Source organism: Ovis aries, chromosome 9, assembly GCF_016772045.2.
Source record: "Ovis aries strain OAR_USU_Benz2616 breed Rambouillet chromosome 9, ARS-UI_Ramb_v3.0, whole genome shotgun sequence".
NCBI lineage: Eukaryota > Metazoa > Chordata > Mammalia > Artiodactyla > Bovidae > Ovis > Ovis aries.
In genome coordinates, this window is record NC_056062.1 from 49,905,419 (window position 1) to 49,922,356 (window position 16,938).

At 37.5% G+C, this 16,938-nt stretch overlaps 1 protein-coding gene across 31 annotated transcripts in view; it reads right to left on the minus strand.

Annotated features, from left to right (window-relative positions):
* STAU2 (staufen double-stranded RNA binding protein 2) overlaps positions 1-16,938 on the minus strand; it is a 311,536-nt gene that overhangs the window by 183,045 nt on the left and 111,553 nt on the right. For all 31 annotated transcript variants that reach the window (XR_009595067.1, XM_060393813.1, XM_060393809.1 and 28 more), the window contains 2 exons: positions 12,594-12,731; positions 2,645-2,776 (listed from right to left, as the gene is read on the minus strand). Coding sequence is in view for 30 of the 31 variants with exons in the window: in XM_060393813.1 (XP_060249796.1) it covers positions 2,645-2,776; positions 12,594-12,731 (270 nt within the window). In the remaining variant the exon portion in view is untranslated. The remainder of the gene's footprint in view (positions 1-2,644; positions 2,777-12,593; positions 12,732-16,938) is intronic.

A 16,938-nucleotide genomic window follows, 5' to 3' on the forward strand; every position in this document is an offset into this window, starting at 1 on the left:
TTCTTCACTGTTCACTCTTTTGCACTTTTAAATTCTTCCATGGACAGAGGAGCATGGCAGGCTATAGTCTATGAGATCACAAGAGTCAGAAACAACTTAGCAACTAAACCACCACCACCATCACCACTCAATTATGTATATATCTTGATTATTTTTTTTTTAAAGCCAACTTTTTAAAAGCTACTTTTAAAGATTTTTTTTAATAATTGCTTTTGTCACATTCTCAAAAGATCTTATTGACAAATCAAGGTATTAACTAACTCCTCTTACTTGATCTTTACAGCATACAACTACCGGTTTTTTTATTTTTGGCCAAGCCATGTAGCTTGTGGGAATCTTAGTTCCCTGACCAAGGAATGAACCCGGGGCCAGGTCAGTGAAAGCACCAAGTCCTAAACACTGGACCGCCAAGGAAGTACCGGGCACCTCCTCCTTAAAGTCTCTTGCTCCTCTCTTTTTTATAGGTATTCTTCCTTTCTGTATTCTCCATCCACTGTATCTGCTACTGAAATCTTAACACATACACTTAAGAAGCAGGGCTGGTGTCTTTTCTGTCTCCTCTCTACACCACTGCCCTAGTTGAGACCCTCAGAATCTTTCACCTGAACAATTCTGCTAGCACTGGCCTCCCTGCCTTCAGTACTGTCCTGCCCGTATCCACTCACAACATTACTTATAGGACTGGCCTATGAAGAAAGCAAACCAGATCATGTCACTTTCAAGCTCAAATCTCAAATTAATAATTCAAAAGCATGTTAGTTCACATAAAAATAGTCATCGCAGCTACTCCTGACTTTCCAGACTCATCTTCACATATCTAGAATTTTAATTATACTGTTTCGTGATGTAAGCTCCTCACCCCTAACACTTACTGGTCAGTTTCATGAGTGCAGGGACCAAATTCCAGTCATCTTATCTTCAGTTTTAAGTGTCTGGCATTTAGTGGGTGTGATGATTAATTTTATGTGTCAGCTTGTCTGGGCTAGGTACTCAGATATTTGGTCCAACGTTATTCTGGGTGTTTCTGTGAGGGTGTTTTTGGAAGAGATTTACATTTAAATCACTGAACCCTAAAGAGTAAAAAAAATTACTCTCTAGAATGTGGGTGGGCGTTGTCAGTTGAAGGCCTGCCTAGGCAAAGGCTGACCTTCCCTGGAACGAGAGGCAGCTTGCCAGTCAATGGCCTCCAGACTCTGCAGCTCCTTCCTGAGTCTCCAGCCTGCTGGCATCCCCAGCAAATTCTGGAGTAGCCAAGCATCCAAAACTTCATGGGTCGATTCCTTAAAATAAGTCTGTGTCACACACACACACACACACACGCATACTCCCTGTGGGACTCTATTCCTCTGGGGAACCCTAACTAATAACACAGTGGGCATGCAAAAATATGTTTTTCTAATTAATGAAATTAATGCCAGTGTTTTGTTCTGTTTTATTTTCATTTAACTTACAAATAAAGGTCTATGAGGAGATTTATTCTGACATATTTTTATAAATCACTTACCAGTTTTAAGTCAATATAAATGTGTTAAGTTAAAACAATATATACACAATATAAGAACTACAGAAACTTGAACACGTGTTAGGTTTCATGTTACAAATACTTTTAAAAGAAGAAAACACATTTACTAGCCAGGTTATAAAAACAGAACTGAAATCTCCAGTGATATCACACAGATAAATAATTTTTAATCACTCAAAATAACTGCCTAGATATTTACAGTACCTTAAAAAGTGTATCTAAGTATTTTTTAATAGATAATTTCATTTTTACTCCAAAGTTCACAAAGGTGTTCCTGCAGAAACTGAAAATATCCCTGAAATAGAATCTGTATGTGAGAAAATGGCATGGAAAAAACCGTACTGCTTATGACAGAAATAATTATTAAGCTTGTTTTGGGAATGTTCATACAAATGAAGTGTTTAATAAAAATAATTTCTACATATGTATAGATAAAATGATAATTGAATACAAAGTGAAATGAAGTCAGTTCCTGCTAAGTTAACTGCCAAGTCCTGAACTCAGGGTTCTCAGCTTCTCCTGCAATACAGGCAGGTGTTAATGATGTCATTACCTGCTGCAGAAGAAATAGGGGACCATGAACACAAGTCTTGGCAGAAAATAAACACCCTAGAGTTTACCTTTAATTTAAAGTAAACAGAAAAATCAGTTTATAGAGTCTGTCCTATATAGCTCCTGCCCTAAAGGGAGAACTCAGGATCTTTACTTCCAGGGTTTTCAGCTGTATTCCAGAAATAAAGACTAACAACCTCCATTCTTAAAAAACACAAATTAAAAAACTGGGTATATAAAGCAAAAATCATTAGTCAGTAAGGTAAAACTTACTACATTGGTATTAATATTATATAAAATATATACAATTATACAGCAAATTTTTAGTATTTTCTAATTGTAAGATTATAATATTTTATCGTGACCCCTAAACAGTGGTTATTTTGCATCAGGAGAATCTGTATCTTTAAAGATATGAAGATAAGAGTACCAACTTGGAAAAGTTAAAACTTGACATCTACTTTCCACTAGTTAAGACAGTACTAAGAGTCAAGGAGCACTGGAACAGAACTTGCTCATTATTTTTATATTCTGACAGGACAGAACTTATCCGTGTAATTTAACTCTCACCTTGTCAAGTTGATCTTGAAGACTAGTGGATGCTTTATAACCAAGTTGTAACAGCATAGCTTCCGCAGCATTTTTTTTGGCTATCTTTTTATTAGGTCCTGTTCCAGTAGCAACTTCATTCCCTACCTTGACCTGGTAAGAATAAAGTAAGAAATGTAATGACAGCTGCTTTGGTAACAAACATTAACATCATAAAGCAATGTGTTCTGCTCTCTAGCATTCAAAAATATAAAGTTCAGTCCATAAAAAAATAGTAATTAAGATCCCTTTTATATTACATATATATATATAAATTCATACACAGAGAACAGTATGGAAATCGGGCCCTCAAAATGTCAATGGGGGTTATATCAGGACGACAGAATCTTCATTTCAGTTCAGTTCAGTTGCTCAGTCATGTCCAACTCTTTGCTATGAACTGCAGCACACCAGGCTTCCCTCTCCATCACCAACTCCCGAAGCTTGCTCAAACTCATGTTCATCAAGTTGGTGATGTTATCCAACCAACAGTCTTAGAACATTTTTATTTCCTTACATATTTCTATATTCTTTAATTTTTAAACAATAAACTTATTTATGTAAGCAGAAAAATAAATTCACATTGTCGAGAGTTGATTATGACTACATTTGGTATTCTTCACTTGAATTAATAAACTAAAAAGGCTAAAATTCACATTGCTGCTATTTAAAATAATGTTAAAATGCGCAGAAAACCTGAATACCCATTTCTCCAAAGAGGATATGGAGATGATCAACAGGCACATGAAAAGATGTTCAGCACTGCTAATTATGAGGGAAATGTAAATTAAAAAAACAATGAGATATTACCTTAAACCTGTCAGAACGGCTATCATCACAAATATCCCAAATAACTAATGCCAGCAAGGATGGGGACAAAAGAGAACCCTTGTACACTGCTGGTGAGAATGCAAATTGGTGTAGCCACTATGGAACACAATGTGGCAGTTTCTCCAAACAACTAAAAACAGAATGGGGGGAGGATAAATTGGGAGAATGGAATAGAGATATATACACTACTGGTGTGATCACTAATCTAGAGCCAGACATCCTGGAATGTGAAGTCAAGTGGGCCTTGGAAAACATCGCTACAAACAAAGCTAGTGGAGGTGATGGAATTCCAGTTGAGCTATTTCAAATCCTCAAAGATGATGCTGTGAAGGTGTGCACTCAATATGCCAGCAAATTTGGAAATCTCAGCAGTAGCCACGGGACTGGAAAACGTCAGTTTTCATTCCAATCCCAAAGAAAGGCAATGCCAAAGAATGCTCAAACTACCAAACAATTGCACTCATCTCACATGCTAGTAAAGTAATGCTCAAAATTCTTCAAGCCAGGCTTCAGCAATACGTGAACCGTGAACTCCCTGATGTTCAAGCTGGTTTTAGAAAAGGCAGAGGAACCAGAGATCAAATTGCCAACATCCACGGGATCATGGAAAAAGCAAGAGAGTTCCAGAAAAACATCTATTTCTGCTTTATTGACTATGCCAAAGCCTTTGACTATGTGGATCACAATAAACTGTGGACAATTCTGAAAGAGATGGGAATACCAGACCACCTAACCTGCCTCTTGAGAAACCTGTATGCAGGTCAGGAAGCAACAGTTAGAACTGGACATGGAACAACAGACTGGTTCCAAATAGGAAAAGGAGTACGTCAAGGCTGTATATTGTCACCCTGCTTATTTAACTTCTATGCAGAGTACATCATGAGAAACGCTGGACTGGAAGAGACACAAGCTGGAATCAAGATTGCCGGGAGAAATATCAATAACCTCAGATATGCAGATGACACCACCCTTATGGCAGAAAGTGAAGAGGAACTAAAAGCCTCTTGATGAAAGTGAAACAGGAGAGCGAAAAAGTTGGTTTAAAGCTCAACATTCAGAAAACGAAGATCATGGCATCCGGTCCCATCACTTCATGGGAAATGGATGGGGAAACAGTGGAAACAGTGTCAGACTTTATTTTTTTGGGCTCCAAAATCACTGCAGATGGTGACTGCAGCCATGAAATTAAAAGACGCTTACTCCTTGGAAGGAAAGTTATGACCAACCTAGACAGCATATTCAAAAGCAGAGACATTACTTTGCCAACTAAGGTCCCTCTAGTCAAGGCTATGGTTTTTCCCAGTGGTCATGTATGGATGTGAGAGTTGGACTGTGAAGAAAGCTGAGCGCCGAAGAATTGATGGTTTTGAACTGTGGTGTTGGAGAAGACTCTTGAGAGTCCCTTGGACTGCAAGGAGATCCAACCAGTCCATTCTGAAGGAGATCAGCCCTGGGATTTCTTTGGAAGAAATGATGCTGAAGGTGAAACTCCAGTACTTTGGCCACCTCGTGTGAAGAGTTGACTCACTGGAAAAGACTCTGATGCTGGGAGGGGGGCAGGAGGAGAAGGGGCCGACAGAGGATGAGATGGCTGGATGGCATCACTGGACGTGAGTTTGAGTGAACTCCGGGAGTTGGTGATGGACAGGTTGGCCTGGCGTGCTGCGATTCATGGGGTTGCAAAGAGTCGGACACGACTGAGTGACTGAACTGAACTGATACATAAAATAGGTCACTAATGAGTACCTATTTTATAACACAGGGAACTCGACTCAATACTCATACCTATATAGGAAAAGAACCTTAAAAAGAGTAAATATATGTATATGTATGCTTCCCAGGTGGCCCAGTGGTGAAGAATCTGCCTGCAAGGTAGCAAACGTAGGTTTGATCCCTGTGTCAGGAAGATCCCCTGGAGAAGGAAATGGCAAACCACTCCAGTATTCTTGCCTGGAGAATCCCATGACAGAGAAGCCTGCTGGCTACAGTCCATGGGGTCACAAAAGAGTCAGACATAACCTAGCGACTAAACAACAACATGAATATGTATAACTGATTCATTTTGCTGTACACTTAAAACTAATACAATACTGTAAAACAATTATATTCTAGTAAAAATCATTAAAAAAAAAAAAAGGAACTACCATATGTCCCAGCAATTCCACTCCTGGGTATGTATCTAAAAAAACCAGAAACACTAATTCAAGAAGATACACACACCTCAACATTCACAGCAGCATTGTTTACAACTGCCAAGATAAGACGCAACCTCAGCGTCTATCAACAGATGAATGGATAAAGAAGATGTGGTAATTATATACACAGTGGAATACTACACAGTCATAAAAAGAATGAAATTTTGCCATCTGAAACAACATGGATGAACCTGAAGGCTATTACACTAAGTGAAATAAGTCAGAGAAATACAAATACTGTATGATGTCACTTATACATAGAATCTAAAAATACAACAAACTAGCAAATATTAAAAAAAAAAAGAAACAGACTTACAGATATAGAAAACAAACTAGTAGTTACCAGTGGGGAGAGGGAAGCGGGGGGGGGGGCACTATAGAGGCAGGGGATTAAAAGGTGCAAACTAGTATATATAAAATAAGCTATAAGGATATACTATACAGCAAAGACCATATAGCCAATACTTCACAGTAACTATAAATGGAGTATAACCTTTAAAAATTATAAATTATTATACTGTACTCTTGTAACATATACTATTGTACATCAACTATATATCAATAAAAAAATCTTTAATCCAAAAAAAATAAATTTAAAAAACTATATAGTTTCTGAAGAGAACGTATGAAGATTAATACAATACTGTGGTTAAAAACAAAGACTTCTGAGTCAGATTTGGGTATGAGATCCAACTCCATTATTTCCCATGAACTGATTCAAATTATTTAATATCTCTAAGCCCCAGTTTTTTCATTAGTAAAAGAGGGGTAATACAATGACCTAACAGTGTTACTCTGAAAATTAAACAAGAAAATGTATGTAAACTACAGTGTGCATTATAGCGTAATTGCTCAATAAATGTTAGCTTTTTATCATTAGAACTATCCCACAGTTCTCTTTTGTGAGCAAGAGGCACACATGTACGTGCATCCACACATTTAAATATACATCAGCCATCTTATATCCACATGCACATTTCCTGAGCTGGGTAATGATTTTTTAGTCATGTATATGCTGAGATAATACAAATATAAAAATCAAATCAGAAAACAAAGAAGGAAAAAAATTACATGGAGAAACAGATAATACACAGTGAAAGTGGCATTTATTTTTACAGATTGTTCTCAGTCAGTGATAGAAGGAGCAGACAAGAAGATAATCACAATTTTGGAAATTAAACCATGTAATCTAAATAATCTATGGGCAAAGAAGACATCTCACTGGAAATATTTTAAATAAGTAATAATGGAAATACAATATGTCAAAACTTGAAAGATGCAGCTAAAGAGGGTTTAGAAGAAAACATATAAGCCATAAAAGCTTAGAGAAAGGCAGAAGAGTAATGAGCTAACCATTCATCTCAAGTAGTTACTAACAGCAAAATAAATCCAAAGAAACAGATCATCAGAAACAAGAGCAAAAATTTAGGAAATATAAAACAAAGTACAACAGAGAAGTTCAAAAAGCCAAAAGCTGGTTCCCTGAAAAAATTAATACAGTGATAAACCAAAGGTGAGACTGATCAAGAAAAAATAAGACACAATTAAGAATGAGGATGGGAGATTATGAACCTTCTGCAGCATTACAAAATAATAAGGGGTACTGAATAATTCAGCTAACATTTTTTATTATTTAAATAAAATGGAAAAATTTCTAGACAATACACATTTCCAATACTGGTACAGAATAAACCCCTAACTATATAAATCTATAACTACAAAAGAAGTTAAAACCACAATTAAAAACTTTTTCACAATGAAAACTTCTGAGAGTTCTTCTAGCAAGCTCTCCCTGATATTTAAGGAAGAATAATGCTACTCTTACAAAAATGCATCCAAGAATAAAAAAAAAGAGGAATCCATACCCAATTATTCAGTGAAGCATCACTTTGGTTTCAAAATCCAACAAGAAAAGTGTAAGAAAAAAAATTTAAAGACCAGTTTCATTCATGAATATAAATGCTAGTTTAAACCATGTAATAGTACACTGAACAAAGCAATGTGGAAAAAAAAAAAGAAAATAATGACTATGTTTATTTCAAAAATGTTAAGGTAGGTCTAACATTTAGAATTCAATCAGTCAATGTTATCTGCTATATTAATCAGTTAAGGAGACAAATCATATGATCACCCACATAAACTGAACAAAAGCATTTGTGAAAACTCAATGTTCATTCATACTGAGTGAGTGAGTGAAGTCATTCAGTCATGTCCGACTCTTTGCGACCCCATGGACTGCTGTAGCCCACCAGGCTCCTCAGTCCATGGAATTCTCCAGGCAAGAATACTGGAGTGGGTTGCCATTTCCTTCTCCAGGGGATCTTCCCAACCCAGGGATTGAACCCAGGTCTCCCGCATTGCAGGTAGACACTTTAACCTCTGAGCCACCAGGGAAGCCCTCATTCATATTACTCAGCCACAGAAAGGAACGCATTTGAGTCAGTCCTAATAAGGTGGATGAACCTAGAGCCTATTATACAGAGTGAAGTAAATCAGAAAGAGAAAAACAAATTAACACATATATATATAGGATCTAGAAAGATGGTAATGATGAACCTATTTGCAGAGCACCGGTGGAGACACAGACATATAGAAGAGACTTAAGGACATGGCTGGGGTGGGGGAAGGAAGGAAAGGGTGGGACATATGGAGAGAGCAATATGGAAACATACATTACCATATGTAAAATAGAGAGCCAATGGGAATTTGCTGTATGACTCATGGAACTCAGACTGGGGCTCTGTGACAACCTAGAGGGATGGGATGGGTAGGGAGGTGGCAGGCATGTTCCAGTGGGAGGGCACACAGATAAACCTATGGTTGATTCATGTTGATGTTTGGTAGAAATCAACATACTACTGTAAAGCAATTATTCTTCAAATAAAAATAAATGAATTAAAAAAAATTTTTTTTAGGGATCTCTTAACAGCTATCAGAAATTTTATAGTTCTAATCCGTGCATGTTTTTGAAACACTTCATTTTGCTTTTTCTGCTGAAACCACATTATAACAAATCAACAGTGGTCTTATGGACCCCCACTTAGAAGCACGATCTAGTGCCTGGAGTTGGGTGAACGCGCACCACCTTCCATATCTGTTGGCCTGCTCCTGACCCGAACAGCAGGCCCTACATACAAAGTCTTCAAGTCCCTGGCTAGAGCCAGCCTCTGCTACCTATTGTTTTTTCCAGTGCTTGGTTTGTTCCCTGGCTTCACAAGACCCTGTGCTGTTGCTGGAAAACTTGAAGCTGGAAAGATGCCAGAAGCTTCTGCTACTGCTACTGCTCTGAGGGTCAAGAGACTTGCCAAAGTAAATGGCAGTGAAAGATAATGGAGAAGCAAAAAAATGTTTCAACTGTTTGCAGAAGCTATCTATCTCTTCTCATTCAAATCTTCGGCTCCTTCATCCTTAAATCTCAGTTACTGCCCAAGCCTGAAGCCCTCTGCCTCTAGATTCCTGTTCTTGGGACAGGGGGTTCCCATCACAGCATTCATTTTAGATCTGAATCTGCTGGCTTTCCGTCTGACCTACTCTGACACCTGAAGACTTGCTTCCAGAAGTGCTTCCAGATTCATTTTTCCTATTCACCCACCCCTTGCCTAACACGAGCTTTTATAGTTCCATGGTTCAATAGCTTGTGAGTAGCTGGTTACCCCAGAGTTATTTGTTAGGACTGAAAAAGACCACTGTGCTAAAGGACTTTGGTTCCCTGCCAGCACTTACAATGAGCACTCAAAAAAAAAAAAAAAAATCACTGCATTATAAAAGTCAGTAAGCATGTAAATAGGCTTCCATGGTGGGTGAGTGGTATGAAGAATCCACCTGCCAATGAAGGAGCCACAGCTTCAATCCCTGGTTCATGAAGATACCCTGGGGAAGGAAATGGCAACCCACTCCAGTATTCTTGCCCAGGAAATCCCATGGAGAGAGGAGTCTGGTGGGCTATAGTCCATGAGGTTGCAAAAGAGTCAGACATGACTTAGTGACTAAGTAACAATAAAGCATGTAAGTAAACCTCCAAAAGTCATCTTCCTAGAAAGCTTCCAAGATTTATGACTACTGTAAGATTTTTACATTAAAATGTAAATTTTTCTGCAAAGAAGCTCAATTATTTTACTATACAATGAATTTATGATGACTAGATTTTTGTCTTTAAACAAATCAATTAAATCCTCTGGACTTCACTGGCTGTCCAGGGGTTAAGACTCTGCACTACCACACTGGGGGGCATGGCTTTGATCCCTGGTCAGGAAACTAAGATCCCACATGCTATACAATACAGTCCCCTCCCCGACAAAAATTCAAGATACTATTGTTTTAAATAATAATAATAAATTAATTCATTAATGAAGTTTTCAAAAAACTAACAAGAAGTCTGGTAAAACAGCATTTACCAAAAAATTAATGAAATTTCCTTAATATACATTTTTTAAAACTTGCAGTCTTAAAAAAAAAACCAAACCTGAGATCTTAATCACAGATAGGTAGAAAAATTAACATATGATACAAATAATAAAATGTGCTGATACACAATTAATTTAGTTATCAATATTTTCTCTTTGAAAAATTAAAATACCCCTTTCCAAAAAAAGAAAAAATTTGCTCTGGACCTAAATGTCCAAATAGTGTCACTGGAAATTTTCCTTTACCTAGTAATCAATACAAGTAACGACATCCATTTTATAACACACATTTATTTGTGGGTTTTTTCTGGTGATAGACAAATATAGCATATTATCTTTAGATGGTTTACTTCCACATTCAATAATAATGATTCCATTATAACAAATGATAACATTGTTCAAGCAGTTTATACAAATCCCTTTACTTTGATGAAGTTACAGCAACACTGTAATGAATCCACTGGGGCTTTCAGAAGAAGGAAAAAACAATATGAATTCAGTGTGAAAACATTTAAAAGCACAGCCAAATGTTCCTGTTTGACTAGAATGTTTATGAATACCCATAAAATGGAAGCTGGCCTAAGATATTCTAAATTCCTCTTTCAAAAGGGGTACTCGGTATATTCCACAGGAAAGGAATTGTTTAATAAAGTCAAAGCCAGTTTTTATTTGTAACACAGGTCTAAAATGTGTATGTGTGTGTGTGGGGGGGGGTGGGTGGATCTTTTTTCCCTCAAGTTTTAGAGTTCAAAAAAATACTTTCTAGAATTCCTCAAAGTTAAGAATGTAAAAAGAAAAATGGTGCACATACTTTACAAAGTAAAAAAATACTATAACAACACTGCTCTGGGTCCTAATGACATCTAGAAAACTATACGTTTAGTAACCACAGCAGAATCCTTCCTCTTTGGACATCTAAGTTAACAACCATGGTTTACTTGTAACTACAACGTAAGTTTATATCTCCAACAAAAGTCAAACATACTAGCTCTCAGTCAAGCAGGCAACAAATATACCTCACAGGTTTATAAGATCCTGCTATATACATACCACCATATTGGGTACTGTGAGATAAAGGAACATGGAGGTTATAAATTAGGAAGGAAGGTAAAACTTAGACATGCACAAGAAGTTAGTCAACATGAGATATTATGCTTGAGTCTAGATGTCTGCCACACGGTCAGCACTTAATTAACATCTGTTGATTGTAACTGGGTTATATTAAACGTGAGATCCACAGGTTTGACTGGAAAAGCTTCTTTGACAAGCCTGTTGTCGCTCAGTAGTGACTTCTGACTCTTTGCAACCCCATGGACTCTAGCCTGCCAGGCTCCTCTGTTCATGGAGTTCTCCAGGCAAGAATACTGGAGTGGGTAGCCATTCCCCTGTCAACCCAGGAATCGAACTGGGGTCTCCTGAATTGCAGGCAGGTTCTTTACCAGCTGAGCTACCAGGGAAGCCCATAACCTAACAAAAACTGTTGGGACCATAAAGAGAATTTAATATAGACTGGGTGCTAGAGGATTCTAATTAACCATACCTAATATAAGAAAAAGTAAAAAATCTCCCATGTGTTTTAGAGAAACACACTAAGCATATACGCTAAAATGACATGTGGTTAGAAATTAGCTTTAGAAAACTTCAGGAGAAGAAGGAAAGGAAGGAGGGTGGAAGGGAAGAAGGAAAAATTGATAGCCAAAGCCAAGCGCAGCAGAAATCTTCACTGTTGTTTTTGGATGATGGGCATAGTCCCCAAGAGGCCATTATGCTCTTCCATTATACTGTCCTTTATTGTGTACTATTAAACATATCCATCCATCTTTGAATATGCTTGAAATTTTCATAATAAAAATGAAAGGTTTCTATGATACTGAGACTTGAGTTGGTAAATGAAGATGGATAGGTAGGATTTAAAAAGGAGGGCATTTTAGGCATTTGACCTCACTCCCAGTCCCCACCCCTAGACCAACACAGCAGCAACCACTCTTCAAGTTTCCAGGCTGTACAAAGCAGCGCTTAAATCTCTCAGCAACTCAGAGCCCCTCTGTGTTCACCAAAGTTAGGCAGCCAGCTAACCCTCTTTTCTCAATTTCTCTAATGACCTGAAAGCTCATGCTCTTGGCCCTGTTTCACCTACTACCTCCATCCTTCTAAATTATGTTTCTAATTCCATCTGTCTTTTATTCCCAGTAGTTAACAGACTCCAGCTGCAAATTGCAACACATTAAGTTAGAGATAGGCGTTCTCAATGATGAACTCTGGGTGAGCTCATGGTCCCTTTGAAACCTCACACTCTCCAGTCTGACATGTCCTTGACACTTGAATGTTCCAACCAAGTTGGTAGATGGATCTGGAGGGAATGAACACTTTAAGTGTAAACAGTTTTATCTTCTACTATTAATTCCTAGTCTTCCGTCCCACCATATCTCTATTCTAGCCTCAGGATTTCTAAATGTTTTCAGTAGTTGAAAAAAAATCTTTTAATATAAAAGTGAGACATACTTGCATCACAAATTCCCGGCGTCGAGGCATTCCTCTTTCTGAAAGCAAAACGTAATCTGGCTCCTTTTCCTTTTTGGCCTGTTGAATCTGAGCCAGGCGGCTAATGGGGTTCATTCCTTGACCATATTCTGGTCCAGCCTAAAAAATAATTGAAGAAAAAAATTTCAAAATATGAAACATGCTTGTAAAACTTCTTACTGGATCCTTAAAGAAACCACGGTTTTTACCTCCTCCCCTGCACCCCAAAAGTGTGACTGGAGGATATAAATGAAAATCAAGACAGTTCCTAAAGGAAAATCATAAAGTTAATCTGAAAGTAGAGTTTCTAGAGGATTTAGGGCTCACAGGTATTATTGGTAAGCTGGGTCAACTATCCTTTTAAACTCTTTAATACAGTAGGAGTTGTTTCACAACTTGTATTCATCAAAAAACACCAAAAAGAAAGAAGCTATCAACTGAGAAGAGATATTTGCAATATATATAACTAAAAAAAGATGTATCCAGTATCCAAAATATATATTTTAAAACACCCAAAACTTATTAAGAAAAAGACAATCTAAAAAAATTGAGCAAATGAGATGAACAGATATTTAACAGAAGAAAAAAACATAAAAAGATAATTCATCTCATTAAGATTCAAAATGCATATTAAAACCATAGTGAGGTACTATTTCACACTTATCAATTTAGTAAAAATTAAGAAGTCTGACAATACCAACTGGTGAAGATGGGGAGTAACAAAAACTTATACAGTGCTGATCTTAATATAAATTGGGAAACAATTTGTCAATGTCTAGTAAAGCCCATGACCCACTCTCAGTAGTCTATTCATCTAAAAAACTGTTACCCAAATGTGCCAGTTCATTTGTACAGGAATAGCCACAGCTGCATTATTTAAAATAGCAAAAAAGGAAAACTAAAATAACCTTATGGCATGTTCATACAGTGAAAAGGCATACAGCAGTGAAAATTAAGATTTAAGTACTGCTACCTGCATCAAGATGAATGAATTTAAGAAAAAAAAATGTTAAGTGGTAAGAACAAGCACAGAAGAATATATAAAGTATGATATAATTTATATATACTCCATTAAAACTATAAAACACTGGTGAAATTAAATAAGGTCTCAATAGGTGGACAGACACACATAAATGGAGCAACAGATCCAATAGTTTTAAAAAGTCAATTGTTTTCCAACTGATCTACCAATTCTCTGCAATCCCAATCAAAATCCCAGCATGCTCTTTTTGGGTAATAATTAATAAGCCAGTGTTTAAAATTCACATGGAAATGCAAAGGGAAAATAATCAAAACACCTTGAAAAAAAGAACAAAGTTGGAGGAATCCAAATACCTGATTTCAAGATTTATTATAAAGCTATAATAATCAGGTCAGTATGTGTGGTACCAGAACTTCCTGATGGTCCAGTGGTTAACAATCTGCCTTGCACTGCAGAGGATGCAGGTTCAATCCCTGGTCGGGGAACTAATATCCCATATGTCACAGGGCAACTAAGCCTGTGCGCTACAACCAGAGTCCATGCACTGCAACAAAACAGCTCGCATGATGCAACAAAGATTCAGTGTGCTACAACTAAGATCTGACACAGCCAAAAAAAAAAACCAGACAGTATGTGTGGAACTGGCATAAAGAGAGAGAAAGAAATCACTGAAACAGAACGGCAACCCGAAATAGAGCCATACACACACGGCCGACAAGGGTGCAAAAGCCATTCAGTGGAGAAAGAGTAGCCTTTCAACCAATGGTACTGGAACAACTGGATATTCACATGTAGAAATAAATTTCAATCCACACATCACACAAACATTAACTCAAAATCGCTCACAGGCTTAAATGTAATATCTAAAACTTCATAAAGAAAATACAGAAGAAATTTTTCTGGTTTGGTTAGGTAATGATTTCTCAGACACAACGCCAAAATCACATTCAGCAGTAATAATAATAATAACAACAATAAACCAGTAAGGATAATCTTATCCAGAAAACTTTTATCTCCAACAGCAGAAAACCTTCTCTGAGGCCTTACCTGGTAGAAGAGAATTACATTAAAATTGAGAATACAAATTCAAAGACACCATCAGGTAGTCTTACATTTTAACAAGGCAACTCTGTAGAGTAAATTAAAATCCAAAAGGAGTTCACAACCAACCAGTTTGAAACTGGCACTGGCATCAGACGTGACTGGACCGGAAACCTGACTCTACTCTGTGATCTGAGGGAAGTTTCTTAAACACCAAGAACCTCATCTTTAAAATGAGGATAATATCTACATCTCAGAGTGATTAAGAGGTTCAAATGAGACAACGTGATAGCTTCCTTATTCTAAATAAAATCAAGGTAAATCATCAACAGATACATCTTCTGTTTCTATTGCATTATAAGGAATGGTAGAACCTAGATGTAAAAGATTTAAGGAAGTGACTAAAACAGTGAAAACCAAGATACTATCTAAGGTGATCCACTTACTGGCCCATTATAAGGTCTGATCATACTCAAAATTAACCTAGATTTCAACTCACTGTATCCATGTTGCTTTCTCAAAATAACCTTACATTTCAGAGAATATCTATAGACTTTAACATAAGACAGATATGATACAAGTAATTCCAAGTGTGATGTATGTGAGGAAAAATGCAGGGGCCTAAATGAATGTGGGTGTTCTCTGGAAGGAATGATGCTAAAGCTGAAACTCCAGTACTTTCGCCACCTCATGCGAAGAGTTGACTCATTGGAAAAGACTCTGATGCTGGGAGGGATTGGGGGCAGGAGGAAAAGGGGATGACAGAGGATGAGATGGCTGGATGGCATCACTGACTCGATGGACGTGAGTCTGAGTGAACTCCGGGAGTTGGTGATGGACAGGGAGGCCTGGCGTGCTGCGATTCATGGGGTTGCAAAGAGTCAGACACAACTGAGTGACTGAACTGAACTGAAACGAATGTGGGAGTCAGGGAGAACCAGAGAAGGCTTCCCTGAGGAAGTTGAGTGTAAGCTGAGATCTGAATGGTGGACAAGAAGAAAGTTCTGCGGGAGAGGGAGAGGGTGGGATGATTTGGGAGAATGGCATTGAAACATGTATACGATCATGTAAGAAACAAATCGCCAGTCTATGTCCGATGCAGGATACAGGATGCTTGGGGCTGGTGCACGGGGATGACCCAGAGAGATGTTATGGGGAGGAAGGTGGGAGGGGGGTTCATGTTTGGGAATGCATGTACACCAGTGGTGGATTCATGTCAATGTATGGCAAAACCAATACAGTATTGTAAAGAAAAATAAAGTAAAAATAAAAATTTTTTAAAAATGCATATATAATAGAGGTAGTAGCAAAAAATCATTTTTAAAGTTCAAAATGTTTCTCCGCTCTTTCAGAAATAACATTTCAACAATATTCTTGCTTTTAATGGCTATAGTTAAAAGTAACCGGAGTTATATTTATAGTCTACTATAAAAATGATAGATCTTTTTTTAGACTAAAGGCTGGTTATTCTTAATTTGAGATTAGATTTAGTTTAATAGATTAGGTGCAAGTTAATGTGAATAGTTTTGCAGTAATGTAGAGCACTGTTCTTCCACTATGGAGAAGCTGTATGTAGATTTTATATACAAAAGAATTTAGGAAAACAGACCATGGAGACATTCATCTACATATAAAATGTGGACAGAATGAGATACAAAATAACAAAAGCTAGTATTTATTGAATGGGTTTCCCAGGTGGCTCTGTAGTAAAGAATCCACCTGCCAAGCAGGAGTCGTGGGTTCAATCCCTAGGTTGGGAAGGTGGCCTGGAGGAGGAAATGGCAACTCACTCTAGTATTCTTGCCCAGGAAATCCCATGGACAGAGGAGTCTGGCAAGCTACAGTCCATGGGGTCACAAAGAGTCAGACATAGCTTACCAACTAAACAAGCAACAAATATTTATTGAGTACTTACTATTCGTACTGTTAATACATATTTAATAATAATAACTAATGCATTCTATGTATCATCTTGAGTAACATGTAACAATCTTGTGATGTAAGTTCAATTATTATTCATCTCATTCCTCTGAACTATGCCTTAATTTTTTTTTGATTAATGTACCCAAAATCTGATTCCATAAAAGAGAATCACAACATCCTGAAAAGCCGTGTGGCTCTACATTCTTCTCTGAAAAGGCACTCATGCCTGAGAGGACAGAAACCAGGCCATCCCATGACCTCCGAGGTGTGCTCAGTCTCTCAGTCGTCTCCAACTCTGCGACCCTATGGACTGTGGCCCGCCAGGCTCCTCTGTCCATGGGGATTCTCCAGACAAGAACACTGGAGTGGGTTGCCATGCCC